This window comes from Phyllobates terribilis, unplaced genomic scaffold (genome assembly GCF_046119375.1).
Source record: "Phyllobates terribilis strain yellow unplaced genomic scaffold, ASM4611937v1 Scaffold_2__4_contigs__length_985480577, whole genome shotgun sequence".
NCBI classification, from domain to species: domain Eukaryota; kingdom Metazoa; phylum Chordata; class Amphibia; order Anura; family Dendrobatidae; genus Phyllobates; species Phyllobates terribilis.
In genome coordinates, this window is record NW_027362762.1 from 381,234,040 (window position 1) to 381,254,073 (window position 20,034).

The 20,034-nt window shown below is 42.7% G+C and overlaps 1 protein-coding gene across 2 annotated transcripts in view; it reads left to right on the forward strand.

The window, feature by feature from the left end:
- The window catches only part of NCK2 (NCK adaptor protein 2), a 61,431-nt gene that overhangs the window by 28,557 nt on the left and 12,840 nt on the right, over positions 1 to 20,034 (forward strand). For both annotated transcript variants that reach the window (XM_073664797.1, XM_073664798.1), the window contains exon 2: positions 18,026 to 18,265. In XM_073664797.1, coding sequence (XP_073520898.1) covers positions 18,040 to 18,265 — 226 coding nt within the window. In that variant the 5' untranslated portion in view covers positions 18,026 to 18,039. The remainder of the gene's footprint in view (positions 1 to 18,025; positions 18,266 to 20,034) is intronic.

A 20,034-nucleotide genomic window follows, 5' to 3' on the forward strand; every position in this document is an offset into this window, starting at 1 on the left:
ACAACCAGACTCGGGAAGACCTAACAGTTGTACTGGCATTTTGCTTGGTGTTACGGGGAACGGTTGCCTGCCTTCTGTCTGCGGCCACCACACCTCTTCTTCCTGCCTGTTGGGGTGCTCTGCCTCCCTCCTCCCCTGTGTGCTGTTGTCCTCGCTCTGCATGTCCTCCTGACAGGTTGGGTCAGTTACTATATCATCCACCACCTCGTCTTCCACTTCTGCACCCTGGTCCTCCTCTTGACTTTCTGGCAATTGTGTCGCATCATCGTCCACCTCTTGTGACACTTTCCCACCGTCGCCTTCGTGTGACCGTGACTGCTCAAATATTTGGGCATCGCTACACGCGATCTCCTCTAGCCCCGCTTCAAGTGGACCGGGCGAGAGGCCCGAATCTATAAATGGAAAAGTGAACAGCTCTTCAGAGTGTCCAAGTGTGGGATCAGTTGTCTCTGGGTACTCGGCATGGTGGGAGGAAGGAGGATCAGGGTGAGGAATATGCGGTCCAGACTCGCAGCTTCTGAGACTTGACCATGTGGAAGACAGGGTGGTGGGTGGTGGTGGTGGCTAAGTGACTGGAAGCATTATCCGCTATCCAACCAACAACCTTTTGACACTGCTCTGGGTTCAATAGTGGTGTGCTGCGGTCCCCTAGAAATTGAGACAGGAAGGTCAGGCGAGAAGATGTGGGTGTTTGTTGTGGCACAATTTCAGCTTGCCCACGGCCTTGTCCTCGACCTCTGCATGCACCATTACCATCACGTCCAGTTCCCCGTCCCTTGCCACGTGCTTTGCCCATTTTAAATGGAGGACAGTATCTTCCACGCTCACTACAAATGACTGAGTTTGGAGCGAACTTATATGTGATCCGTGTGATAGCGAAAACAGAGTTTTAAATACCTGGCCTGTAGGTAAGTAGTTTGAACAGCAAACTGGTGTGAATTGCTTCAATGACACACTAAAGGAAATTTTTAATGGAGGCCAGAAATGGCAGTATATTCTGACAACGTACAGTACAGACCAAAAGTTTGGACACACCTTCTCACTTAAAGATTTTTCTGTATTTTCATGACTATGAAAATTGTACATTCACACTGAAGGCATCAAAACTATGAATTAACACATGCGGAATTATATATTTAACAAAAAAGTGTGAAACAACTGAAAATATGTAGAATCATAGAATGGTAAAGTTGGAAGGGACCTCCTGGGTCATCTGGTCCAACCCCCTGCTCAAAGCAGGATTCACTAGATCATCTCAGACAGATGTCTGTCCAGCCTCTGTTTGAAGACGTCCATTGAAGGGGAACTCACCACCTCTCGTGGCAGCCTGTTCCACTCATTAATCACCCTAACTGTCAAAAAGTTTTTTCTAATATCTAATCTGTCTCCCCTCCCATTTAGTTTCATCCCATTGCTTCTAGTATTTCCTTGTGCAAATGAGAATAAAGATGATCCTTCTACAATGTGACAGCCCTTGACATATTTGTAGACAGCTATTAAGTCTCCTCTCAGTCTTCTTTTTTGCAAGCTAAACATTCCCAAATCCTGCAACCGTTCCTCATAGGACATGGTTTGCAGACCAGTCACCATTCTGGTCGCTCTTCTCTGAACTTGCTCCAGTTTGTCTATGTCTTTTTTAAAATGTGGTGCCCAAAACTGTACACAGTATTCCAGATGAGGTCTGACCAAAGAGGAGTAAAGACCGATAATGACTTCACGTGATCTAGACTGTATGCTTCTGTTAATACATCCCAGAATTGTATTTGCCTTTTTTGCTGCTGCATCACACTGTTGACTCATGTTCAGTCTATGATCTATTAGTATACCTAAGTCTTTTTCACATGTACTGTTGCTTAGCTCTATTCCTCCCATTTTGTATATGCTTTTTTCATTTTTATTGCCCAGATGTAGTACTTTGCATTTTACCCTGTTAAAAACCATTCTGTTGGTTGCTGCCCACTGCTCCAGTTTATTTAGGTCTTTTTGAATCCTCTCTCTCTCTTCTCTAGTATTAGCTATCCCTCCTAGCTTTGTGTCATCAGCAAATTTAATCAGTTTACCCTCAATTCCTTCATCTAAATCATTGATAAAGATGTTGAACAATACAGGTCCCAGAACGGAGCCCTGTGGTACCCCACTTGAGACATTCATCCAGCTGGATGTGAAGCCATTTACAACCACCCTTTGAGTCCGATCACTAAGCCAGTTATGAATCCACCTAACAGTTGCCTGGTCCATTGCATACTTGGTCATTTTTTCAATAAGGATGGTGTGAGATACTTTGTCAAATGCTTTGCTGAAGTCAAGATATACTATATCTACAGCATTTCCCTGATCCACCCAGTCAGTGATTCTGTCATAGAAGGAAATTAAGTTAGTCTGACATGACTTGTTAGTTACAAACCCATGCTGACTCTGGTTAATCACTTCATTCTTATCCATGTACTTACATACATGTTGCTTAATAATTTGTTCAAAGATCTTTCCTGGTATAGAAGTCAGACTCACCGGCGTATAGTTCCCTGGGTCCACCTTCTTCCCCTTTTTGAAGATAGGAACAACATTTGCTCTTCTCCAGTCTTCTGGGACTTCTCCTGTTCTCCAAGAATTTTCTAAGATTATGGAGAGTGGTTCTAAAATTTCTTCTACGATCTCCTTCAGTACTCTGGGGTGTAATTCATCTGTACCTGGAGACTTGAACTCATTTATGTTAGCTAAATATTCCCTCACAATCTTTCTGTTTACAGATAACTTGGATTCCTCTATTCCTTTTAAAAGGACAGTGAAGATCAGTTGATGTTACATTTTCTTTCTGAGAGAAAACAGATGCAAAATAGGAATTAAAAAGTTCGGCCTTCTCAACATCCTCTCTTACCATTTCTCCATTTTCATCCTGTAAAAATCCTATAGCATCTTTGACTTTTCTTTTACTTTTGACATACCCCCAAAATCCTTTTTTATTGCTTTTGACATCTCTTGCAAGCCTTAATTCATTGTCAGCTTTAGCTAACCTGATACATGCCCTGCAGGATCTGCAGACTGCATTATAATCTTCTTTAGATATGCCTCCCTCTTTCCATTTAATAAACATTTCTTTTTCTTTTTAGCATGTGTTTAAGTTCTGTGTTCATCCATCCTGGTTTCCTTAAATGCTTCCCATTCTTCCTACTTTTTGGGATTGTTAACAATTGTGCTTTGAGAATCTCATTTTTAAAAATTTCCTATCCTTCCTGGACATTTTTGTCCTTAAGGACATCCAGCCATTGGATCCCTCCTATTCTCTTTCTGAGTCTCTTAAAATCTGCCTTTCTAAAATCTAACCTTGAAGTTTGAGTCTTCACATGTCTTCCTCCTTTAGTTATCCAAAATTCTATAATAGCATGATCGCTGCCTCCTAGGGTCCCAGCCACCTTTACCTCCTCAACCATTTCCTCCCTGTTTATAAGGATTAGATCCAAAGTAGCAGATCCCCTTGTTTTCTCCCCTACCTTTTGGAAGATAAAGTTGTCAGCAAGAGAGGATAAGAATTTGCTTGACCTGTTAGTTTTACTTGAGAGAGATTCCCAACAAATGTCTGGATAGTTGAAATCTCCCATGACCACTACGTCATATTTTTTTGAGAACTTGGTCATTTGATACATAAAGAGTTCATCCATATCTTCAGCTTGCCCAGGTGGCCTGTAGTAAATGCCTACAATGGTGTCCTTTCCGTTGTTCTCTCCTTGTATTCTTACCCAAACAGTTTCCACAGAACTCCCAGTCTCTGAAGCTTCAATCTCTGTGCAGATATACGCTTTTCTAACATACAATGCAACACCTCCTCCTCGTTTATCAAGTCTGTTTCTTGCAAATAAGTTGTATCCTTTTAGCCTTTTATTCCAATCATGTGTATCGTCCCACCAAGTTTCAGTGATTCCAATGACATCATATTCCTTTTCCTGCATTAGTAGTTCCAATTCTCCTTGTTTGTTGCCCATGCTTTGTGCATTTGTATAAAAACATTTTAGTTTGTGATTGGTTTCTCTTCCTCCCATATTTTTATTATTTAAATTGTTTTGTCTTTGTTCTTCCTTTCCTCTTCCAGTAGCAGAGATCTCAATAGTATTTGTCAGCTGTATGGCTTTTTCTGGCCTTTTGCTTCCCTTCCCACATTGTTCTAGTTTAAAGCTCTTCTGATGAGTGTAGCAAGGCGACTTCCAAATACATGTTTTCCAGTCTTCGTAAGGTGCACCCCATCTCTAGCAAGTAGTCCATCGTATAGGTAATTCATTCCGTGATCCAGAAATCCAAATCCTTGTTGACGGCACCATCGACGTAGCCAGTTGTTCACCTGTAGAATCTTATTCCACCTCATTGTTCCATGGCCATCCACTGGGAGGATGGATGAGAAGACCACCTGCGCTCCCAATTCTTTCACTTTCTTGCCTAAGTCTTCAAAGTCACTGCAGATGGTTTCCAGGTCCTTTCTTGCGGTGTCATTTGTCCCCACATGTATTAGCAGGAATGGGTAGTGATCTGTAGGTCTGAAGAGTCTTGATATCCTGTCAGACACATCTTTAATTTTTGCTCCTGAAAGACAGCACATTTCTCTTGAGGTTATGTCTGGTCTGCAGATAGCGGCCTCTGTTCCTCTTAACAGGGAATCCCCCATGACCACCACTCTCCGTTTTTTCTTCACAACATTCTTCTTTTTCCATCCAGGAGGATTCTGAGGGCTTACAAGGTTATTCATTGCTGGCAAAGTCTTATTTTGCTGTATTTCTTCATGGTTCTCCTGCGTGAGAGCCTGGTACTGGTTCCTGAGCAGTATGGGTGCTGACTGCCTCTCGATCCTCCTGCTTCTGTGGGTCACATGCTTCCATTCCTCTGTTTCGTCAGGTGCAGTTCGAATTTCTTCTCTTTCTGAATCATGAAGAGATAATTCTGCTCTGTCTAAGAACTCTTCACCTTCCTTAATGATTTTCAAGGTAGTTAACCTCTCTTCTAGATTTCGCAACTTTTCCTCCAACAGGGACACAAGCTTGCATTTCTGGCATGTGAAGTTTGGCATGTGAAGTTTGTCTTATATTCTAGGTTCTTCAAAGTAGCCACCTTTTGCTTTGATGACTGCTTTGCACACTCTTGGCATTGTCTTTATGAGCTTCAAGAGGTGGTCACCGGAAATGGTCTTCTAACAATCTTGAAGGAGTTCTCAGAGATGCTTAGCACTTGTTGGCCCTTTTGCCTTCACTCTGCGGTCCAGCTCACCCCAAACCATCTCGATTGGGTTCAGGTCTGGTGACTGTGGAGGCCAGGTCATCTGGCGTAGCACCCCATCACTCTCCTTCTTGGTCAAATAGCCCTTACACAGCCTGGAGGTGTGTTTGGGGTCATTGTCCTGTTGAAAAATAAATGATGGTCCAACTAAACGCAAACCGGATTGAATAGCATGCCGCTGCAAGATGCTCTGGTAGCCATGCTGGTTCAGTATGCCTTCAATTTTGAATAAATCCACAACAGTGTCACCAGCAAAGCACCCCCACACCATCACACCTCCTCCTCCATGCTTCACGGTGGGAACCAGGCATGTAGAGTCCATCCGTTCATCTTTTCTGCGTCGCATAAAGACACGGTGGTTGGAACCAAAGATCTCAAATTTGGACTCTTCAGACCAAAGCACAGATTTTCACTGGTCTAATGTCCATTCCTTGTGTTCTTTAGCCCAAACAAGTCTCTTCTGCTTGTTGGCTGTCCTTAGCAGTGGTTTCCTAGCAGCTATTTTACCATGAAGGCCTGCTCACAAAGTCTCCTCTTAACAGTTGTTGTAGAGATGTGTCTGCTGCTAGAACTCTGTGTGGCATTGACCTTAGTCTCTAATCTGAGCTGCTGTTAACCTGCGGTTTCTGAGGCTGGTGACTCGGATAAACTTATCCTCAGAAGCAGAGGTGACTCTTGGTCTTCCTTTCCTGGGGCGGTCCTCATGTGAGCCAGTTTCTTTGTAGCGCTTGATGGTTTTTGCAACTGCACTTGGGGACACTTCCAAAGTTTTACCAATTTTTCGCACTGACTGACCTTCATTTCTTAAAATAATGATGGCCACTCGTTTTTCTTTACTTAGCTGCTTTTTTCTTGCCATAATACAAATTCTAACAGTCTATTCAGTAGGACTATCAGCTGTGTATCCACCAGACTTCTGCACAACACAACTGATGGTCTCAACCCCTTTTATAAGGCAAGAAATCCCACTTATTAAACCTGACAGGACACACCTGTGAAGTGAAAACCATTTCTGGTGACTACCTCTTGAAGCTCATCAAGAGAATGCCAAGAGTGTGCAAAGCAGTCATCAAAGCAAAAGGTGGCTACTTTGAAGAACCTAGAATATAAGACATATTTTCAGTTGTTTAACACTTTTTTGTTTAGTATATAATTCCACATGTGTTAATTCATAGTTTTGATGCCTTCAGTGTGAATGTACAATGTTCATAGTCATGAAAATACAGAAATTTCTTTAAATGAGGTGTGTCCAAACTTTTGGTCTGTACTGTATATGTGTTCTGTTTGACTGAGAAAACACAGTTTTAAATACCTGGCCTGTAGGTAAGTAGTTTGAACAGCAAACTGTGGTGAATTGCTTCAATGACACACTAAAGGAAATTTTTAATGGAGGCCAGAAATGGCAGTATTTTCTGACAACGTATATGTGATCCGTTTGACGGAGAAAACAGTTTTAAATAGCTGGATTTCTAGCTCTCTAATATCCAAAGAACCTGGCTGTATTCTGCAGTGCCAACAAGCAAATGGCGCAGAAAAAATGGTGTTCTCTGGATTGCTTTTTAAGCAAATAATGAGGATTAAGATCCAAAGAAAAGTATTCCTGACCCCTGAGACCTGGGCCTTTGTATAGAAATATCTAACAGCAGCAGAAGGGAGAATTGTAATGGAGCCTCTTGTGTTACATGCACTGCAGTCTGCTATATACACCGCCTGCCTATATTCACTGCCTGCCTATATTCACTGCCTGCCTATATACACTGCCTGCCTGATATCTCTGCAGATGGATTAGTCCTCAGAAGGACTGTTTGTTAAGATGGATATGTGTAATGTACGTTTTTTCTCCCTACACTACCTAATACACGATCAAATCTCTCCCTGACACAGCAGCAGCTCTCCCTACACTGTCTGACCTGGAGTGACTGTGTCGAGCATGGCGGCGCCAGGTCTGATATAGACCTGATGACGCTGTGCGGCCAGCCAATCACTGTAATGCCACAACCAACATGGCTACTTCATTACAGTGCATGGCAGGCAATCCCTGCATGTTCATTGGCTCTCTAAAGAGCGCCAAACATGCAGGGAGGGGACCCGAGTTCCCGCCCGAGCAACCTGGAAATACTCGGCGAGCGCCGAGCATCTCGAGCAGTGAGATGCTCGGGCGAGCACCGAGCAGTAGCAAGCATGCTCGCTTATCACTACGCCTTACTTTTTCACAATGTGTGATAGTTGCAGCCTGTACTGAATTTAAAGTCAATGTGAGCATACAAATGCAGGGAATCCTGTGTTCTGAAGTTCCGATGCTGTGCCGCACCCAACTGAGATCACTGCGGTACAGGTGGTTCTCTTGTCACACTGTGTCGGCGAAGAATCCTGTGTTCTAAAGTCCTAGTGTTGAGATGCACTTACGGGGTGCCCGTGTCCGGAGTTCACGTTGTGGAAAAGAAGAGATGAGCGGTGCTAGTGTGGTGCCGGCCTGTCACCACTCCACAAAACACCGGTTCAAACAAACTAACGCCTAGCAGGTCTGTGATGTCACGCAGAGAGCTACCATGCCGCCAAGTTTTGGCTCATGATGTTTTCTGTTGGCTGATTTCTTAAAGGGGTATTCCCATCTCCAAATCCTATCCCAATAAGAAGTAGTAGTGGTAGGTAGTGGTAGTAGTAGACACCTCTAATTAGAAATGTAGCATAGTTCTTCTGATTAGCTATGTCGCTTACCCCATGTGCAGGTTTTCATCCATATTTGTTGTGTTCTGATTTCATGACCCCCCCTTTTTTTTTTTTTTTTTTTTTTTTATTTAAACTGCAAGGCATCCTTTTTTGAACTAGTTCCCTGAATTTGGTGTTTTAGGGGAGTCTTCACTAATGCTTGTAAATCTGGAAGATTATGTCTTTGTTTCCTGGTTGGCCTTGAAAGCAGCTCAAAATGGTACTTGTACAAGTAGTTTCAGTATGTACCAATTTTGGGTGCTTACAGCAAGAAACATTCCGTATTGTTGTTACAACAAAATGCCATGCCACAACAGTTGTCTTTATTTTATCTACAGTAGATATAAAATGTCTACATAGTCCTGTTTAAAATGCCATTTTTTTGTCACGTAGAAAGAAAATCATGGCAAGAAGAATAATTTCAGAACTTTATCTACCTTAAAAGCAAACCAGTCATCAGGATTTTGCTAAGTAAATTACAGGCAGTGTCAGGTTGGCTCCGTTACACTAACTAAAATGATACCTGTGTTGATGAAATCTGTCTTATGGTTGTTGTTTAATCTGTGTTTGCAGTTTGGAGATAATGATATTCCCGTGCCCTGGGGCGGGCCCATGAGCAGGTCTTTATTTGGTGCTTTTTTTCTCATATTTATCGTTTTGGGCTTAAGTGACAGGTCACTGAACCTTCAGTGACCTGCCTCCTATTTTAAATACTGTGCTTGCGCAGTTCATATTGTGGTCTTTTTAAAAAATATATATATTTTTTAACTCCAGCAAAATGGCGCCTACACATGCGCAGTAGCATCTATCGGCAAGCAATAGATACCACTGCGTGTGCGCTGCATACCAGTGATATTTGGAATTTTTTCTAATTCCCTTCACGTTGACTAAAGCTCCAGCTCCTGAAAGCAGTCTTAAAGCATGATGCTGCCTCCACCATGCTTCATTGTGGGTATGGTGTTATTTTGATGGCTTTATGCCAAACATGTCTTTTGGAATTATGGTCACAAAGTTCAATCTTGGTCTCATCAGACCATTACTCGTTTTCCCACATGCTTTTGGCAGACTTGATGTATGTTTTGGCAAAACATAGATGAGCTTGAATTTTTCTTTGTAAGAAAAGGCTTCTTTCGTGCCACCCTTAATCAGGATCCCTGTAAATGATGGCAGCTGAGTACTGACTACTATGTAACATGATGTTAAATGTGATTGGCTAATTATGAACACAATCACATCCCCAGTTATAAGAGGTGTTCACACTTATATAACCACACTATTTTAGTTTTGTTTTTATTTTCTCTCTCAAAATGATTTCAGATTGTATTTTAATGGATTTGTACATATTATGGGTGACATTAAAGGTTTAAAAGTTCTGAAGTTCTTCCTCTTATGTATTTTTATATTCGAAAAACCTGGCATTTTAACAGTTGTGTGTAGACTTTTTACATACACGATACCTTATCTGTTCCCCATAAAAGCATGTATTTAGTAATTTCCATTACTAAAGGTGTCATGAATGATATGTGGGATGTGTTGGGTGACTGGAGCGATTGACCTATAATTAATCAGTCAGAATTCTGATATGTTTACAGGAAAGAGTAGTGCAGTAGGTTATGCTATTCTGAAGGTTTTCTTTTGCTTGCACAGATCTATATTATGAAGACTTGTTCATCACCCTTTATTTTTTTACATGTTTGCCTGTGAACTCTGCTAGACAAAGACAACAGGTGCTCTGTAGCATTTAAGACTGAGGTAATTGGAAATATTGATTTTGTTATCTGCCAGCCATTTCTATACTTCAAGGTGTGTTTGAGGTCATCACCATGTTGCATTGCATTCTAGTACCCAAGTGATTTGCTTCTTGTTCCTGGCTTCCTAAATTCTTTTCTTTTAGGCCTGTTTCACACACAAGTATTGGTAAAAATCTGTAACACTGGTCCAAAATATAGACTTCTTATTGATGAAATTGAATTAGTATGACATTAATATGTCATCCGTGTTACTGATATGTGCAAATGTCTTAGACTATGTTCCCCATGATAAAAATATGACTAAGAGAACACCACCGCAACCAGATATTTATAAATTGTACACTGGTAAAAAATATTGCATTAAACGCATGTTGCTGCTCAAAAGAGAGGACTGATAATGCATCTAGACATAACCTATACAACAAAAAGGAGAGTGCCAATAATTTAAAATGTGAAATTTATTACCCAGTTTCACACACAAATTCCGGCAATGAGGAGAGCACTGACAAAAGCATGGCCAGTCCTCAAAGCAGATTCAGTCATTTCCAGATACATCCCTGATAAACCAGCCCTTACATTTTGTCAGGCGAAAAATTTGAGCGACCATCTCGTGCGCAGTCATTAAAATGGGATACTGAGGCCCACCTTTCTTGATGCAGCGACGGCTCGGTGTGGAAGCAGTCCATGTGGACACTGTGTAGCCTGCCCCAATATTGACCGCTGTAACAATTTTCCAAATGCGAATGGCTCCATCATGTATAACATCAAGCGATATATATCCTGCTATACATGCAATGTTATTTACCATGCCTCGTGTCCATGTGGTTTAATCTATATAGGTTTAACCACAAGGCAATTAAAAGTAAGAGTTCGGGAGAATGTGTTAGGGATTGTGGCTTCAGAGGATCACGTGGATGCATCCACATTGAAAACTATTCCCTGACATTTTAAACTGCATCATCAAAGCAATCCGAGTTTACTTAGGGTCTGAGGTATAGATAGTATTGAGGCGGCGCAATTTCACAACGTTTAGCTCACTTGGAGTCCCGGTGGACAGGGTTGTGGAGTCGGTAAGCCAAAACTCCGACTCCTCAATTTCTATGACACTGACTTCATCTCCGACTCCCTCATACATGGCTCATGTTTAAGTGATAAATTTACTGTAGCACAGATTCATCTCAGCTAAAAGTCTAGACCCTTAGATCAGGAATAGGACAGACATTTATAGGACATTTCATAACTTTCCCAATTCTTATTAAAAAATATTAGCCACAAACTGCATTGAACTACTGTACCCAATTTATTATATATTGTAGGAGTCGGAGTTGGTCCATTTTATAAAGACTCCGACTCCACAGCCCTGCCTGTGGATATGGAACTTAGACACCCTATATTCCACCGGACTCAACGAAAACCTTATCCTCTGTCCTTGATCCTCTTTGTGACCATCAATTTAATTTTTGGATACTTTTTAAGGTGTTCTTTGTGTTAAATCTATGTTTTATTCCAATAGGTTTTTAACTTAACATCTGACACTTACCTGCTATTGATGAATGGGGTGACATGTGTCTGCCCAGAGATAAGGATGAAGGCTTTGCGATCTATATTATAGTATGGAGATCAAGCTAAAAAGTGAACAGAAGATAATGAGCCCCCTTGGCTAACATCATAGTGCATTTTTGTGCAAGCAACTCTGATTGGATCCACCTATATCGGATATAGTGGATATTATACCTGCCACTTGTATTTATTGTATCTTTGATGTTACTGTAGAAATACAATAACCATGCTGTTGTATTATTACAGCAGTGTCATTGATGACTATCCTGCTAATATATACATATGATAGATCTATTTTGATAATAAAAATTAAAAATGACTATTACAATGACGCAGTAGTATGATTAATAATTATGGTATAACTATAATGAAAATGTCCTGCATTAGGAGGAACCCAGGGCCAACTGCACCAGCATATGGTCTCACAAGGGGTCTGAGGATCTCATCTCGGTACCTAATGGCAGTCAGGCTACCTCTGGCGTGCACATGGAGGGCTGTGCGGCCCTCCAAAGAAATGGCACCCCATACCTTACTGACCCACTGCCAAATCGGGCATGCTGAAGGATGTTGCAGGCAGCAGATCGCTCTCCACGGCGTCTCCAGACTCTCACATCTGTCACATGTGCTCAGTGTGAACCTGCTTTCATCTGTGAAGAGCACAGGGCGCCAGTGGCGACTTTGCCAATCCTGGTGTTCTGTGGCAAATGCCAAGCGTCCTGCACGGTGTTGGGCTGTGAGCACAACCCCCATCTGTGGACGTCGGGCCCTCATACCACCCTCATGGAGTCGGTTTCTAACCGTTTGTGCAGACACATGCTCATTTGTGTCCTGCTGGAGGTCATTTTGCAGGGCTCTGGCAGTGCTCCTCATGTTCTCTTGCACAAAGGTGGAGGTAGCGGTCCTGCTGCTGGGTTGTTGCCCTCCTACGGCCCCCTCCACGTCTCCTGGTGTACTGGCCTGTCTCCTGGTAGCGCCTCCAGCCTCTGGCCACTACGCTGACAGACACAGCAAACCTTCTTGCCACATCTCGCATTGCTGTGCCATCCTGAATGAGCTGCACTACCTGAGCAACTTCTGTGGGTTGTAGAGTCCGTCTCATGCTACCACGAGTGTGAAAGCACAACCAACATTCAAAAGTGACCAAAACATCAGCCAGAAAGCATTGGTACTGAGATGTGGTCTGCGGTCCCCTCCTGCAGAACCACTCCTTTATTGAGAGTGTCTTAATAATTGCCAATAATTTCCATCTATTGTATATTCCATTTGCACACCAGCATGTGAAATTGATTGTCAATCAGTGTTGCTTCCTAAGTGGACAGTTTGAGTTCACAGAAGTTTGATTTACTTGGAGTTATATTCTGTTGTTTAAGTGTTCCCTTTATTTTTTTGAGCAGTGTATTTATAACATCACCTTTTTGTCGTTCATTCTGGCATTCGCCTTTTCCCCCTGTATGTTCCCATGATGAGTATTAGGTGAATTTTTGATGTTGCATGTTTTCTGCCGCATTTCTGCACCTACTTTCTAAATTAGGTTACTTGTATTTTTTCCATTGCATTTTTATCGTGTTTTAACACTGCGTTATTTGTCTTTTTGGTATGTCATATTTATTTTTGATACTTCCTGTTTTTTTACTTTGATAAAAGATTATTGATACAGTCATGTGTGGCTTACATGCACTTAGTGTGTTTCCACAGCTGAAATGCCCTAAAGATGCATATGCTTTTTTTGCCTGCATTTTTCCTGCATATTCTGTAATTCCAAAAGGTCGAAATCTGCACATAAGACTCACCGTACCCAGAATAGAAATTGGTATTGTATGTTAATCATTCTCTACACAGTACAAAGTAACTCTTGATGCTTTTACAAAATACGCACATACTTTGTTTAGGTTACTCATAGGTTCACGTCAGATCCACATTTTGGACAGAAACAAAATTAATAAAAATATACTGATGTGAAAGTAGCCTTAGTCGTGGTTTGGATTTTTTTGGATTATTTTAAAGTGTATTAATTTTTATTTTTCCCTGACAATTTTTGTCCTTTAATTTAGGTTTATACATATCTCTTATCAATGTGCAAATTGCCTCTTCAGTGAGGAAGAGGACTAGAACTCTAGTGCCACTTATTAGACGTAGCAATCCTAAAAATCAATATCGACCCTTTAACAAGCCTTGCCATGTACGTGACATTTACTATTATTTTGTTTTCAAGAAAGGTAAGCCACAGAAAGAGCTTAGCCAGTCAGCTATCTGACTGCTATATGCACATGAACACTCGGCTCAGCTGAGCTCTCAAGAGCTTCCGCTGGGTCAAAGAGGATAAAGCCTCTGGCAGCTACTTTCTCCTCTTTGCCCATTGAAAGCACAGGAGCCCTCAGTCGAGCTGAGTGTTCATTAGTGTTGAGCGATACCTTCCGATATCAGGAAATATCGGATCGGATTGGATCGGGCCGATACTTTTTGTGTATCGGATATCGCCGATTCCGATACCGGAAACCAATGCAAGTCAATGGGACACAAATATCGGAATGAAAATAAACCCTTTCTTTCCTTGTAGGTTAATTCTACATGAAGGAAAACAGCTAACAATGATGTAGAATGTATTGGGGGAGGTGGTTGCCCAAATCGATGGGAACAGTGCTCACAGTGAAACATGAAAAGCCGGCAATTCAGCAGCGGCATACACCGGTACCCGACAATTTAGAACAGAAAGAATAGAGCTTCACACATAGATTAGATAGATAGAAACATGTCAGTCACATATATAATAAGTACAGTGACAGTGTTGGTTACTGTACTTGTCATTTAGTGTAAAGGATTTATTTAAAAAAAAGTGTTTTCATGCACCATCTCTTTAAAAAAGCCGGCCGGCAATTCAGCATCTGTACCCGACAATTTAGAACAGAAAGATAGAGCATCACACATAGATTAGATAGATAGAAACATGTCAGTCACATATATAAGAAGTACAGTGACAGTGTTGGTTACTGTACTTGTCATTTAGTGCTAAAATAAAGGATTTATTAAAAAAAAATTGGCGTGGGGTTCCCCATAATTTTAGTCTCTAGCGTAGGTTAAGCAGACGGCTGGGGCAGATGTTTGAAGCCTGGGAAGAGGGTAATACCCATGGAGCTTCCCAGGCTACTAATATCAGCCCCCAGCTGAATACCTAGCCTTTACTAGCTATTAAAATGGGGGACCCCCAAAAAAAATGACGTGGGGTCCCCCCTATTTTAATAGCTAGCAAAGGCTAAGCAGACAGCTGGGGGCTGATATTAATAGCCCAGGAAGGGTGCCATGAATATTGGCCCCCTCCCAGGCTAGAAACACCAGCCGTCCCAGAAATGGCGCATCCTGGATGCGCCAATTCTGGCACTTAGCCTCGCTCTTCCCACTGCCCTGTAGCGGTCGCAGTGGGGTAATAGGGCTGGGGTTGATGTCAGCTTATAATGCCAGCTGACATCAAGCCCAGGTTAGTAATGGAGAGGCGTCTATAAGACACCCCCATTACTAACCCCATAGTCAAAGTAAAAAAAACCCACAAACACCCAGAATAAAGTCCTTTAATTGAAATAAACACGCAATTCTTTATTGTTCTAAATTAAACCATACTTACCATCACGCCCATTCCAGCTAAAGCCAACGATCTCCTGCAATAAAAGAAAAATAATAAAGCAACATCATCCTTACCTTTCCATGGTTCCCAGGACAGCTCCAGCTCTGCTACATCGAGATGACAGGCTGGAGCGCAGCAGAACGCTGCCATCCAGCCTGTCATCCCGCAGACACTGAGAAGCGCAGGCATGCTTGCGCTCCTCAGTATCTGGCTGTGACTTCATCCAGATGAGCCGACAATGAACTCGGCTCACCTCATGCACGTCACTGACAGCGTGGGAGAATTCTCCTGTTCATGCGGTGAGCGTGAGAGACTCGGCTCATCTGGATGCCGTCACAGCCTGACACTGAGGAGCGCAAGCATGCCTGCGCTTCTCAGTGTCTCCGGGATGACAGGCTGGATGGCAGCGTTCTGCTGCTCTCCAGCCTGTCATCTCGATGTAGCAGAGCTGGAGCTGTCCTGGGAACCATGGAAAGGTAAGGATGATGTTGCTTTATTATTTTTCTTTTATTGCAGGAGATCGTTGGCTTCAGCTGGAATGGGCGTGGTGGTAAGTATGGTTTAATTTAGAACAATAAAGAATTGCGTGTTTATTTCAATTAAAGGACTTTATTCTGAGTGTTTGTGTTTTTTTTAACTTTGACTATGGGGTTAGTAATGGGGGTGTCTTACAGATGCCTCTCCATTACTAACCTGGGCTTGATGTCAGCTGGCATTATAAGCTGACATCAACCCCAGCCCTATTACCCCACTGCCACCGCTACAGGGCAGTGGGAAGAGCGAGGCTAAGTGCCAGAATTGGCGCATCCTATGGATGCGCCATTTCTGGGATGGCTGACGGCTGGTGTTTCTAGCCTGGGAGGGGGCCAATATTCATGGCACCCTTCCTGGGCTTTTAATATCAGCCCCCAGCTGTCTGCCTAGCCTTTGCTAGCTATTAAAATAGGGGGGACCCCACGTCATTTTTTTGGGGGGGTCCCCCATTTTAATAGCTAGTAAAGGCTAGGTATTCAGCTGGGGGCTGATATTAGTAGCCTGGGAAGCTCTATGGGTATTACCCCCTTCCCAGGCTTCAAACATCTGCCCCAGCCGTCTGCTTAACCTCCGCTAGAGACTAAAATTACGGGGAACCCCACGCCAATTTTTTTTTTTTAATAAATCCTTTATTTTAATACTAAATGACAAGTACAGTAACCAACACTGTCACTGTACTTCTTATATATGTGACTGACATGTTTCTATCTATCTAATCTATGTGTGAAGCTCTATTCTTTCTGTTCTAAATTGTCGGGTACCGGTATATGCCGCTGATGAATTGCCGGCTTTTCATGTTTCACTGTGAGCAGTGTTCCCATCGATTTGGGCACCCACCGTAATGCCACAACCACCATGGCTGTGGCATTAACGTCTTAAAAAAATATTAATTCCTGCTATTCCATTTAATTGTAATGTAAGGGAGATAATGTAATGACAGCGCTTGAGCAGGAGAATTCTCCCACACTGGGATGGCATTCTGATGACAGGCTGGATTGCAGCTGAGCGCTGCCATCCAGCTTGTCATCCTTCAGAGACACTGCAGAACGCAGGCATTATGTGAACTTCCGATTCCGGTATTCGATATTGTAAAAGTATCACTCTGTATCGGAACTCTGTATCGGAACTCTGTATCGGAACTCTGTATCGGAACTCTGTATCGGAACTCTGTATCGGAGCTCGGTATCGGAGCTCCAATACAGCGAATATCGGTTGATACCCGATATTTCAGTATCGGAATGCTCAACACTAGTGTTCATGTATATTGAGCACTCAGAAGTGACAGCTGACTGCTGAGTTGTTCGGCAGACAGGCATTTCATGCATATGGCCAACTTAAGAAATACAGAAGGTGTGCTAGATTTAGAAAACAAATATTTGGTCCTGTTACTTTGCAAAAAAGCTTGTTAAACTCCACAGTAAAAAAAAAAAAAAAATCTCTTCAAAATATTTCAAAATCCTTTGTTTTTGCTCTTTTTGAAATGTCAAAAATATGAATTGTCACTTTCATGGAGACCAAGTCTCCAAAGTGATGGGGCAACAAGATGTGTATGTGCGATATACTACATACTGTATATAAAAAGTATGCAGGTGACATGTCCATAGCGTATGCATGGCAGTATAGCCATGGTGCCAATATCTAGTCTGTAGGCAAACACCATATAAGTTTTTCCTCTTTAAATTTTTTTAGACGTGCTTACAACCTACTGGAGCATTGCAGGAATATTTTGTTAGCAGCATTAAAGCACTAACTAGTTCCGTGTAATTTGAATGATCTGTCATTTTTAATTTTCAGATAAATGAGTTTTCTCTGCTGCTAAAGAAATTAGTTTGTAATTAGACTCCTTTTTATTTAATTCAGGCTTTTAAAAATATAAGTTATTGTTGTATCGCACTTAAATAACCTCTTCAGAATGTAACATAAAATTGCATTACAACAATTTCAAAATGACTGCGCTAGAGATGAGCAAAAAGATTCTCACCACCCTGGTCTGGTGCAGTATACATCATGATGTTGTGGTGATCTGCTTGTTAGAAGAGGCTCCTGGGATGCCGGCATTCGATTTGTAGTGTGAGGAAATTCGCACCACTTTGGTCCAGCTTCCACAGAAGTGGACGCCGGACCAGGGAAGTGGTGAATCTTCTGCTTATCATCAGACTGCACATCTTTTTTCTTGTATGATAGTATTTCTGTTTTACATTTTGATTATAGTTTTATTTTTATTTATTTTTTTAAAGGTGTTGTACAGGACTTTAGTATTAAACACCTTATTCTTAAGATGGGTCATTAATAGCAAATTGGTTGGGGTCCACTACACCTCTGATCAGCTTTTCAGGCTTGCTTTGGCCAGAAGTAAACAGTGTATGTAGCCGGCTAGGATACCACAGCTTTGTACACTGTGTAGAGGCTGTTCTTGGGTACTGCAACTCAAATCACAATCACTTCAAAGTCCTGTATGACCCCTTTAAGGCACTTTAAAACTAAATATAGATTTGCTCATCCTATGAAAAATAAAGGTGCATTAGCACTGTGTGTGTTTTTTTATTAAGAGATCTCTGAATTGCAATTACTAATTCAGGTTTCTAACTTTTATCAACAGTGACTCCATGAAAAATGACAGAGGAGGTCATTGTTATTGCCAAATGGGATTATATGGCACAACAGGACCAAGAACTTGATATTAAGAAAAATGAGCGCTTGTGGTTGCTGGATGACTCCAAAACCTGGTGGAGAGTTAGAAATACAGCTAACAAGACAGGATATGTACCATCAAACTACGTAGAGAGGAAAAATAGCCTAAAGAAAGGATCACTGGTTAAGAATTTAAAAGACACCTTGGGTAAGCCTCATCTATGTTCTTATAGCATATCAATAGAATATGCAATATAGTCGTCTTGAATGGTGGGCATCCAACTGCTGAGACAACCACAGTACCTAAAGTTCTGAAAAGTAGGTGTTTTGTGCCCTATTCCTAACCATCAAGGTGCGTGCTTACTGCCTAATGTTTGAGACACAAAAATAGGTGTATGTGTCCAAAATCAATATGTCATACATATCTCTTGTGGGAAGTAAAAGATCACTGGTATGTGGTTAAAGGGAATCGGTCACTAGGTACAGTATTTTTTGGACTATAAGACGCACCGGACCATAAGACGCACCTAGGTTTTAGAGGAGGGAAAAAAAAAAAATGTAAGCAAAAAATGTGGTCATGATGCACTTTTAAGGAGGAGGGGTCTTCTGCTGACACTGGTATAGGGGTAATGTCCCCCAATTCTGATAATATCCCCCATCCTGGTATATATGCCCCCCCCCCCCTTCCTTTTTATACGTGGTCCCCATCCCCATCCTGGTATGCCTGGCATCCCTCCTTCCTGGTATGCATGGCACCCCTCATCTCTATCCTGGTATGCATGGCACCCCTCATCCCTGTCCTGGTATGAATGGCACCCCTTATCCCTATCCTGGTATGCATGGCACCCCTAATCCCTATCCTGGTATGCATGGCACCCCTAATCCCTATCCTGGTATGCATGGCACCCCTAATCCCTATCCTGGTATGCATGGCACCCCTAATCCCTATCCTGGTATGCATGGCACCCCTAATCCCTATCCTGGTATGCATGGCACCCCTAATCCCTATCCTGGTATGCATGGCACAGCAATCCCCATCCTGGTATGCATGACACCCCTCATCCCTGTCCTGGTATGCATGGCACCCCTCATCCCTGTCCTGGTATGCATGGCACCCCTCATCCCTGTCCTGGTATGCATGGCACCCCTCATCCCTGTCCTGGTATGCATGGCACCCCTCATCCCTGTCCTGGTATGCATGGCACCCCTCATCCCTGTCCTGGTATGCATGGCACCCCTCATCCCTATCATGCTGCACATAAAAAATAAATAAACACTCCTACTCACCTTTCTTCTCTCCTCCAGCTCTGCGTCCTGTCTGCCTGCATTGATCTCTCCATGTGAGCCGCGCATGACGTCACTGCCATGCGCGGCTCACAAGGAGAGATCAGCTGCCGGAAGTCACTGCTCCCCACGCCGGGACTGTGTGCGCGGGGAGCAGTGACTTCACTCTCCTTCATAGCCGGCACAAAGCGGAGCCGCGCTGTGGCTCCTGCTGCTGCCGGCTATCTCGTGTGCCCGCTTATTAAAGGGCATGAATATTCACCCCCTCCCCACGCCCATGGGCGTGGAGAGAGGTTGAATATTCATGCCCTTTGACAGCGGGCACAGGCGATTCCGGCAGCAGCAGGAGCCACAGTGCGGCTACACTGTGTGCCGCTATTAAGGAGCATGAATATTCAGTGCTCCCCACGCCCCATGGGCGTGGGGAGCAGTGAATATTCATTTTCTTTAGCAGCGGGGACAGTGTAGGCTGCAGCGGGCGGCTGCTGCCTCCTGTGCCCCATTCCTCCACAACTACCGCTCCCCCCACACCCCACATATACAGTACAGACCAAAAGTTTGGACACACCTTCTCATTTAAAGATTTTTCTGTATTTTCATGACTATGAAAATTGTACATTCACACTGAAGGCATCAAAACTATGAATTAACACATGTGGAATTATATACTTAACAAAAAAGTGTGAAACAACT